This window comes from Aquarana catesbeiana, linkage group LG03, assembly GCF_042186555.1.
Source record: "Aquarana catesbeiana isolate 2022-GZ linkage group LG03, ASM4218655v1, whole genome shotgun sequence".
In the NCBI taxonomy this organism is placed as follows: Eukaryota; Metazoa; Chordata; class Amphibia; order Anura; family Ranidae; genus Aquarana; species Aquarana catesbeiana.
In genome coordinates, this window is record NC_133326.1 from 653,662,042 (window position 1) to 653,673,372 (window position 11,331).

At 43.2% G+C, this 11,331-nt stretch overlaps 1 protein-coding gene across 1 annotated transcript; it reads left to right on the plus strand.

The window, feature by feature from the left end:
* The first annotated feature begins 64 nt into the window (after positions 1-64).
* Positions 65-11,084, plus strand: LOC141133358 (uncharacterized). The gene is made up of 2 exons (XM_073622702.1): positions 65-953; positions 7,612-11,084. Exon 2 carries the CDS (start codon positions 7,701-7,703, stop codon positions 8,697-8,699), a length of 999 nt encoding a protein of 332 aa, XP_073478803.1. The 5' UTR covers positions 65-953; positions 7,612-7,700; the 3' UTR covers positions 8,700-11,084.
* The last annotated feature ends 247 nt before the right edge of the window (positions 11,085-11,331 follow it).

Sequence of the window (11,331 nt, forward strand, 5' to 3'; positions counted from 1 at the left end):
GATGGATGGATGGAGGACGGGTTAGGTGGAGGGATGGATGGATGGATGGATGGATGGAGGGATGGATGGATGGAGGAAGGGTTAGGTGGAGGGATGGATGGATGGATGGATTGAGGAGTAGGAGGAGTCATAGTAGGAGGAAGGGAAGGGACATGGAGAAGGCTGGCACCTCGCACAGGACGGAGTATTAGGGGATGGATGGATGGATGGATGGATGGATGGATGGAGGGATAGATGGATGGAGGAAAGGTTAGGTGGAGGGATGGATGGATGGATGGATTGAGGAGTAGGAGGAGTCATAGTAGGGGGAAGGGAAGGGACATGGAGAAGGCTGGCACCTCGCACAGGACGGAGTAGTAGGGGATGGATGGATGGATGGATGGATGGATGGATGGATGGAGGGATGGATGGATGGAGGAAAGGTTAGGTGGAGGGATGGATGGATGGATTGAGGAGTAGGAGGAGTCATAGTAGGGGGAAGGGAAGGGACATGGAGAAGGCTGGCACCTCGCACAGGACGGAGTAGTAGGGGATGGATGGATGGATGGATGGATGGATGGATGGATGGAGGGATGGATGGATGGAGGAAAGGTTAGGTGGAGGGATGGATGGATGGATGGATGGATGGATTGAGGAGTAGGAGGAGTCATAGTAGGGGGAAGGGAAGGGACATGGAGAAGGCTGGCACCTCGCACAGGACGGAGTAGTAGGAGGGTGAAGTAAGGTGAACGCTTAGCCTGATGTGAACTCCGGGGCAGGCGGAGAAGACTCTCCTCTCTCTCTCCTCTCCCTTCTCTCCTCTCCCTTCTCTCCTCTCTCTATATACACACAGTGTACAGTGTACAGTGCGGAGGGGACGGCGGACAGACAGCAGCATTGCCGGTTATGGGAAGAGCCTAATCCCGATCACCGGAGATCAGCGGCCACACACCGGATACCTGGCCGGCACACAGGTACAGTATGAGGGGGGAGGAGGGTCGGATACCGGGGAAGGCGGCCGTTCCACGTCCTGGGCTGTGTGCTGCAGAACTGACACTCTAATACAGAGCGATCAGGGCACGGGATCTACACAGTAAGTAGGTAGGTAGGGGGCAAGGAGCATTCTGGGCTGAAGAGCTGACACTCTAGGGAGCTTTGGACAAGGAAACATGCGGTCTTTCTAATCAGATTCTCGGAAATGGGAGACAGTACAGGGGTCTACTAGGCTGAAGAGCTGACACTCTAATTGAGAGAAAGGTTTTGCTGAAGAGGTTATAAGAGAGACAGTACTGTAGAGTCTACTGTCCCGAAGAGCTGACACTCTAATACAGAAGAAGGTTCACAAGCTCAGGTCTTTTGAATAATGGACACATAGGAGATTATAGTAGAGGCAGTACTGTCCTGAAGAGCTAACACTTGAACACATCTCATACAAAATAATAGGCTGTAGTCCCAAAGCTCAGATTTGAATACCAGAAGCAGTGGATATTTTAGGGGCAACAGAAGTATAAGGTGTCCTGTACTAAAGAGCTGACACTCGAACACACAGGAAGTTTTTGGCTGGAGTCAGTCAGCACTTTCTGTTATCAGGCAGTGTACACGTTGTATTTACAGCCCTGTATAATTCAGTGACATGACACAGTATGACAAGCAGCCCTGTATGGGTGTACTGTTCCGAAGAGCTAACACTTTACAGAAAGCATACAGCCAGGGAAAAGCTATGCTCTAGACAAAGTATTGACACATGTGAATGCTGCCCTGGTCTGTAAGGAAATAGCCAGTTCTAATCCTGATCCCAAGAGCTGACACTCTTATTTACATACCACAGAAAAGGGAGGGGGGGGGGGGGGGGGCAATGAATGATGTTGCACTTGCCAGTGCCAAGACTTGATCCAAGTTTGCATTGAATAACTTGCTACCTGATAGTGGCTATAGGCAAGGCACTGAGAAAAGAGTACAGGGAGATAAGAGTTCTTGCCTCAAGAGCTGGCAATCTAGTACATAAAGAGACTAGATGGGAGGTATTTGATCCTGTGCAGCCTCAGGGTAAAGCAGTATTGGTAGACTAGGGTTCTTATAAGCTGACACTCTATGCACAGCACATTGTTACATTGTTATGTCACACACTGTCAGGTAGGATGATGAGAAGATATAGATACTATATAGGGAAACAGTGGTAAAGGTATACCATAGAACCCATAGAGAGCCAAAAGGAAATGTTGAAAGTCAGCGTTTTGGGGCCACAAAACATCTACTTAAATTACAGACTTCACAATGTATTCAGGAACCTACACTGATACTTTCCATGTGACTACCAATCAATGGTACTGTGACACTTCAGGTTCCAGAATAACACATGACTGATACTTGAGAATCAATAGGACAATGACATGTGGCACGCAGACATTTCGCATTCATGCAACAGTGACGCAACGCTTGCAACCTTTAATGCTTAGACACCAATCAATATGCTCTCTGATGAAGTCTGGCCAGCACAAGATGAATTCTGATTGGTTCAGAGGATTTACTGTATTTTGGAATGATCACTTAGGAACACTTTTGTTGCAATATTCACCCTCAATACAGAGATTTTCCCCGCGGTGCTATTTTCTGCCACTAGATGTCCTCAGTGTTATCATCAGTATCATTTAACCCACTTCCTAGGCCCGCCCCCCAGTCGGTGACTGGACAGTGAAAGGAGAAGCTGCACAATGATATGCTCATCTCTCTGTCACTCTGCTCTTTTCTCCTATCAGCATGCATATTGCCTTGTGCTGCTTCATCTACTCACTCTCCAGCTCTACTGTATAGCGGCTGCAAGAAGCTGACACCAGGCCACAATCAGGTACTTAATTAGGGATTAGAAGACCTGTTAGGTTTTTATTGCCCTTCATCCCTAATAGGGAGATTCACTCCCTCTATTTTTCCTATTTGTCATTATCATCAAGAGTGAACGTGAAAGAAAATCCCAAATTGTGGGTTGTCACCAGAATAGGAATATTCCAATGGGGACACTAGTTCTTGTGACAACCAGGGATTTCCTCACTCTGGAGGGATTTCCTCTCGCTTCCTGTTTTGGCTATGGGACAGGAAGTGAAGTGAAATCTCCCCAATGGGACACAGATGGCATGAAAAAAATACAGGGGTTATAACCCTCCCTTAATCTATCCAAACTTTATAGATTACAGAGCTTCATTCATTTGTGTGTTTTATATCTACCTAGAGTTTAGCTTTAAGGCCACATCCACACTGGTATCAATTTAATGGGCTGCCCTACGCACGACACACACATGTGAAATATTGCGTGATAGTACACTTAAATGGGCTGCCCTATGGGCATATATTGCGCAAAAGAAGCTCATTCACCGTTTTGGGCAAGAAGAGTTGCGGGTCTTTTTTCGTGTGCATTTTGCTGCGGATGCTGTGCACTTTTATCGCACAACAAGCATGGCAAAATAACTTAGCGCATGGGGTGCCATTAAGCCCTGGTTCACACCAGTGCGGCTTTGAAATTGTGCTACTTCAACGCGACCTCAAAGCCGCAGATCAGTGAGATTTGGATCTGCGATTTCATTGCAACTTTATTTAACAGAAATCAATACAAGTCGCAATGAAATTGCAGAAAAGTAGTGCATGGACCTTTTACAAAGTCGCTACCACTTGAGTCACAACGATTTGAATGGTTCCATTGCCGAAAATAGGGTGCAACTTGCTATGTGATTCTGAACTGTCAAATCGCATGACAAATCACATTGATGTGAACCAAGGTTAAGAATGAATGGCACCCAAATTTTGCTCACTTTGCCATGATTTTAGCGCAATCAATGCCAATTCTGCTCGCAATTTCAAATCGCTTGGCGTGAATGGGGCCTTGGTGTGTAGAGATCAAGACTACAATAAAAGGGTGTTTAACATTTCACTGTTTGCTGTTACTTGGAGTTGTATAAATATTTATGGTAATTTGTGTGTGTTATGATCATTGAGTTATTAATACTGTATAAGCAGTTTGTCTCCCACTCATATCTAACCAACTAGGTCACATGTGTAGACCTGTATAGTAAGGGCTTTCCGTACATGTCTCTGCAAGTTCCATTGCGTTTCTGCGTTTAGACACCTTGGGTTGAGGCGAGATTGAGCAGTTGTGCTTTCCAAGAAAGTTACACAGTAATAACCGGATAATATTGAGCGTGCAGGCACATGGGCCAACCCTCCGAGGTATGTGGGGCGGTGAGGGCATGTCTGTTATCAATGGATTCTGGAAGATATTTGAAGTCTGTTGACTGGTGTTTGTTGGAAACAAAGAAATGTGAAGGCCTGTGAAGGTTCTCATTGATCCAGGTCTTGGTATGTCTTGTAGTCACTTTCAGCTTGATTTAGTCTGTATTATTGAAGATGTTTTGAAGCTTCTCCAAGCCATTTCTTCAGTTCTAACGCGTGCCGAGAAGATACCCCAACATTTATAGCCCCACCCCTTATCCAATCACCATGAAATATGTAGCTGTTGGTTGTCCAAGAATGGTACAGGAGGTGTGAAGGTTGTGAAGCTCCCCTGTCCTAGTTACATAATCCCATCGTTGGTGTCAGGAAGTTCTTGGACGATCAACGCCTGCCTTGAAACATTCTATGATGACTGGATTAAAGTGACTGTGCTACACGTGTCGATATAATGGGGTATCTTCCTTCAACTCCTTAGAACTGAAGAATTGACTTGGATACGCTACGAAACAGCTTTAACATTACCGAACAAGGCCAGTTGAAGGTGACTACTACTAGCTAAGGTAATATGAATCTCCTTAAAGGGATGTGTCTGCCAAAATGATATCTGGGCAAGAAGATGAAGGCAAAATTCTCTAACACCAGAGGTTGCAGTTGCATACCTTTGTGAAGTGATAAAATCAGAGATCTCAGTTGCATAACTTTAAAAAATATATACAAAGGAAACACAAAGCTTCAAGGTGCCTCTAAATGTGGTTCCTATTCCTACTTATGCTAGTACCAACTTTAGATGCAAGTGGTAATAAATATATTATACCTCCTTAAAGCTGATCTCCACCACCAAAACCAATACCTCCTCTTCACTTCTCCTCTACACCAGGGGTCTTCAAACTTTTTAAACAAAGGGCCAGCTTAATGTGCTTTAAACTTTAGGGGGGCCAGATTGTGGCCACTGGGAGTAGAAAAGTTACTGACGTCAGTGGGAAAAAAAAACAGTGACCCATCGTTGGTGTCAGTGGGCCCCATTGTTGGTGTCAGTGGGGGAATAATGCCTCATTGGTGGCATCAGTGGATGAAATAGTGTCCCAAGGGCCAAATTAAAAAAAAAAAAAACAAGCAAAGGACCAAATCTGGCCCCTGGGCCGCAAAAGATGATGTTACGCTGAGTAAATAGATACCAAATATGTCACGCTTTAAAATTGTGTACTCCCAGGCAACGGCGACAAACAACGTATACTTTGCTATCCATAGGCGACGCTTTATAAGCCTTTACAGGTTATCACTTTAGATTTACAGAGAAGGTCTGGTGCTGGATTTATTGCTTATGATGTGATGTTTGCAGTGACACCTCACATGTGTGGGACGATCGCTGTTTGCACGCGTGCGGGATCAACGTGCGCGTTTGCCTTTTGCGTGTTAGCATGGAGGGGGCACTTTAAATCATTTTTTTTAATTAATCATTTATTTTATTTTTATTTTTCCACTGTTGCTTAAATTTTTTTAAATTTTTGTTTTAATCACTTTTATTGCTGTCACAAGGAATGTAAACATCCCTTGTGACAGCAATAGACACGTGACAGGTGCTATTTTGCTGGCCACCAGGGTTGATTGTATATAGTCAAAGTGCTTTGCCCCTACACACGTACTTTGCTAGTTGACTATTGATTTAACAATTCTTTGTCTTAGTTCTGGGAAATAGGTATTATGGACAAACAAAGTAGGTTAGCTGAATAAAATAATGTACATTAAACAAGTGACAAATAACATTTAAAAAAAAAATATGGTCTACTAATGCTTAGCTAACTGTCTGTTGACATTGTGCTTATGCAACCTGTTTAATGCAGTGTGTCAGGCAGATAAGGACATAAATGTAACCGCTTTTCTGTAGTATAGTGGGGAACGTTATGAAGGTTACCTGTCAGGTTTTACTGCTGCCTTTGTTAGCATGGTGACACATTCTCTTTATTTCCTGTCCTGGTGACATGACAGGAAATGGGGGAAGTCCCCCTAGTGGTGTCACATAAAATTGCAAAAAAACTTTAAAGCTTACAAATCTATCCAGAACTAAGAAAATATTTTGGTAGGATTTGGTGGGGAAATTAAAAACTTGATCTTTTTTTTTTCTTTTTTTTTTTTTTAGGTCAGTCTTATTTTATTAGTCTTATAAAGTTCAAAAGTTCAGAGAACAAAAAAGACATCGCAATGCGTGGGGAAAATGAAATCACCACATAACAGAGACTCATTCATATCACACCTACCAACTTTTTGAGATGGTATCGACAGACACCTATTAGCAAATATATGTAGGCATAGGACACACCTCCTAAAAGGAGAATTATACAAAAATGAAAAATGATTAGTTAAACCCACAAGTACTTTTTTTAACCACTACTATTCCTTTATATTGGCTTTTGAAATTTAGAAATGCAGAAATTTAGAAATTGGATGAAAGGTTTAGCGCTGGAAAACACTTCCAAAATGAGGGACAATTGAGGAGGAAAGAGGGACTTTGTTCCAAATCAGGGACAGTCCCTCGAAATCAGGGACAGTTGGGAGCTATGGTAATATGGGTGCAGCACTTGGGAACAATCCCTAAACGAAAAACACTTTATAATTTTTTTTTTTTCTGCTTCCCCTGTTAATGATGATGGGCATCTGTAATAAGAACTGACATGGCAGACAGCTTCTGTAGTGCAGTATGGAGGAGGATTTCCAGATATGGAAATGATCATTCCCTGTTATCAGTTGTGACATTTGTTCAATGAAGGGAGCAGTGACAAGTAACTGCTTTCTTGACTTCAGAAGGATAGGTGGATGACCGCATGCTAATGTATGGAAGATCCAAACATTTTATTGAGGTACTCCATCAGTAAGAGTACATCACAGCTACTTAAAGCAAGGAACAGACATTGACATGTTTCACTCTACAAGAACTTGATAATATGAGTATGATTAAGCCCTTATAGCTTGAAACATGTCAATGTCTGTTCCTTGCCTTGAGTAGCTGTGATGTATTTTCACTAATGAATTACCTTAATAAAAAGGCTGGATCTTCCATACATTAGTGTGTGGTCATCCACCTATCCTTCTGAAGTTTCTGCGGTTGCACCTTTCTGTGTGGATTTGGGGGGCTAGAGTATAAGTGGACCTACCTAGAGCAGTGCCCTTGTATTGTTAGACTGGTTAAATAAAGAAACCAGTGTTTTTTTTAGTCTATTTAAATTATTAAACATGTTAGTTTTCTTTTAATGTTATATTATAGATATTTGTTAAGCATGCAGATTTTTACCTCTAGGTGTGGACGTCTGAAATATTACTTTTTCATGTGTTTCATGCCCTTAACAAAAGCAGAACAATGCCCGTTAGTTCTGCCTGCAATATCAGCAAATGACTAATTTCCTCTTTTGTTTTTCTCAGGACAGTTATCCTCTTCTGACCTCCAGACGCACACAATCCTGGCGCAGCTCAGTGACCTCTCCCCTCCAGCCCTCTCCCCCCACCCTAACATGAATGGGCCTATGCCTTGTTCTGCCTCGGAGGACACTTCTGCTCACCAGGCCCCTCCTACACTGGAGCCTTATGGCCCTGCTCCGCAGAACCAGCAGGTTGACGATGGTGCCTCCACTGGATCTCTTCTGTCTGGCTCTGGCCTCCTCCTTGCCCGTTCCCTCCTTGGTCGTCGAAGCTCTTCTTCCTCCCCTAGTTCTTCACCTTCTTCTTCAAATCTTCGAAGGCGACGTGAGTTTACACCGGATGAAAGGAAAGATGACAATTATTGGGATAAACGACGCAAGAACAATGAGGCTGCCAAGCGTTCGAGGGAGAAGCGTCGCGCCGGCGATCTAGCCCTAGAGGGACGTGTCATTGCACTGCTTGAGGAGAATGCAAGGCTGCGCGCTGAGCTTCTTGCTCTCCGTTTCCGTTTTGGCCTGGTACGTGATCCATGTGAGGAGGCTCGGGGAACTTATGCCCCACCATGCAATCTACACGAGCCTCCTCCTCCTAACCCTCCACCACCAATGCCACACTCAGAAGACTCTGGCTTTTCTACCCCTAGTGTTGGAAGCCCAGTTTTCTTTGAGGACAGAGGCCCCGAACCAGAACCCCAACCATTGCAGCCTACAAGTATAAATTATTATGGAGCTGTTGGTGGAGAGACTGTAGAGAATCCTCGAGGAAGGCTTGAGACTCTTCCTGATCCTTACAGAAGCCTTCCACACAAGTTGCGGTTTAAGGCCTGTGCACCGGGGGAGGAGGGGCCTCATCCTGCACCGCCTATGGCAAGAGAAATAAACAGTTATGCTTCAGAAGTGGCCCCAGGATTTGCCCAGCAGCCAATGCTCTGTCAACGGGGACGGTGGAACGGCCAGGGGCAAGATGGGATACCGGCACAAGCCACAGAGAGCACCGACTTGAGATCCCAACTTGCCTCGCTTTCAGCTGAGGTGGCCCAGCTGAAGAAAATATTCTCTGAGCAAGCGATGACAAGGAACGGACCTGATTAGAACACTATTTTCCTCATATTCTGGACTCCATCATCTAAGGAGAGAAGATTCTTAGCTGTACTCCTTACGGTGATTGACCTATGTGGTGCTAGGGCTAGATGGATGTTAAAGTTCTACAGATGCTTTCATTTAGTCAAAAGCATAACCTATTGCGACTAAATAAAAGCAGATATTGGAACAATATTTTGGTGTGTAGACAACATCCTTAGGTTTTTTTAATTTTTCTTTTTATATTTTTTTTTTTTACAAAACCGCACAACAGTTGTCCTCTATGTATCAGCTGCTCCCCAAAAGGAGACGTCACAATTTGCAAAAAGTTTGGTGCTACAAAGAAACATCGCTTGCCAAAGGACACTGAATTGACACAGTCTTGTAATATACAATGGACTGGCTTGTTGTCTGCTAAGGAAAATGTAATGTGATACTGTCTGAAACAGAAAAAAAAAACTGTTGTTGTCCCGTCAAGTGTCTAACTGCCAAATAATTGTGACACTGCTTCCTGTTTGGTCACAATGATGACATTCTTTTTCATGATGTGTATATAGGGGTATTCTGTTTGTAACACAGTGTATACCTTTCTGTAGCATAAATCTCCTTTTTGTGTCTCATACCATCAGCAGATGGCCAAGAGGAGAACTGGAGAGAACCCGGAGCCAGTATAAATAACTTTTGTTGGGTTGGTGGACCTAAGTGGAGATACTACCCCATTCAGACCTCAATCAGAGCAGGGTCCACAGTCAGTGACAGCTGCTGGCCATTATATACCTACCTGCCCCATCTTCAGACCTGCGATCTGGCAGAGAGAAGTCTTACAGCAGCAAGAAAGCAATACTGAACAAATACAAAGCCGTGAAATGTGCTGTGCCCATTTGTTGAAGGAAGCTCAATGATAAGGTTTATTTTAGATAGTGGCCTGGTATTTTATTTAGTATTTTGTTGAGCCCATATCAATTTTTACAGAGCAGCTGTCATCTTGTTTAGCACCACCTTTAAAATTCACCCTAACAATCCACTAGGATATTTTGGATGGGATTTTTTAGGTGCAAAAGGCATCTTAATACATTTTAACAGGTGACCCTTTACACATAGTCTTCTACATGTTTCGCCATCTTGGCTTCATCAGGAAATTTGTGCAAGGGACACAGGAAAGCATCAATCCCTCAAGATCCAGATATGCATCACATGATATGCGTCAAGATGGAATGACATGAAGAAATAAAGGGTTTAACCTGATTCACACCGCGAGCCCCTGGTGGGTACATCCATGATTAGCACTGGACAAAACATAGAGGTGGTATACAGACCGTGGCATTTAAAAACAGTAATAAAGGCAGTCACCACTGGGAGCCGCAACAATACTATTGGGTATGGTTCAATTCAGAAGAGGCAAATCTCAAAGGCATGCGGGTAAACAGGTTCATTTGTTTCCTCACTAAACAAGCTGGCCAAGCTCTATTGCTGACCGCACGTGTGTTGCAATGGCTCCCTTCTGTGCTCCCACCTAAAAAATCCCATCCAAAATATCCTAGCTGGTTTTCTTCAATGTCTAAGGGATGATGGCGCCACTTACATTTTCTCTTCCCATCCACAATATCTTTACTGACTGTACTACATTTTTAGCAGATGTATATAAAATTGTGTGTTACAAACCTTGTTCACAAAGACAACACCTACCTGTCACCATAACCATCAATCACGTTGGCACAGCGGCACACATTGAGGTGTATTTATAAAAAAATTTACAGAGCTATACATCCTGTGATAATGCATGTACATTAGTTCTGTGAAAATGGCAAAAAAAGAAACATTATTAGGCTTTTTTTCTTTCCAGTTAAATACTATTCGTTCATATGCAATAGACTGAATCAGGAAAATACCACATTATAGCCAGTAGATGGAGCTGTTGACCATACTTATTTACTATGATTGTCAGCACCATCTAGTGGCCATAATGTGGTATTTTCATGCTTCACTCTATTCTGTATGAAGAATAAAATTCGACCCGGAGAGACAATAACCTGATGACATTTGTTTTTCCCCTGATTTGACACAGAACGCATGTACATGCAGTTTCACATGAAGAATAGCTCTGCAATTTTCTTTATATAAATACACCCCACTATGCAATGCACTTTTAGCCCACAGGAAACTATATATACCATGAAAGGGTCAGTTGGTTGTGTTTGCCTCCCCAGGCCAAAAGTTCCCAGTCCTCCCTTGGTTTGTCCCATTATATCCCAATGAATTTGATGCCCACAATGTGCTTCTCTAATAGGCAAAAAATGGTTTGTTGGGTTGATTATGTTACTGGTATGAAGGTGAAATTTGTAAAGTGTGTAAAACTTTTAGGTATGTCCATATGAAAGTGCCATGTTCTTCTTGCCATTCTAGGGTGGATTTCCACTAAAGGCTCTCATGTGTTGGGTTGTCATTAGATTAACCACAGAGTACAAATAGAGTTAAAGCTGAACTCCAGGCAAACCGCTAAATACACAGATGAAATACATATATGGGAGCTGTTTTACTTGCCAAAGAATTTGCATCTCTGCTCATCCATTCCTGAGATTTACACAGCTCCGCTGGCAAGGAAGGAGATCTGATTTGAATCTGCTGCAGTAAAGCAAAGTAACAC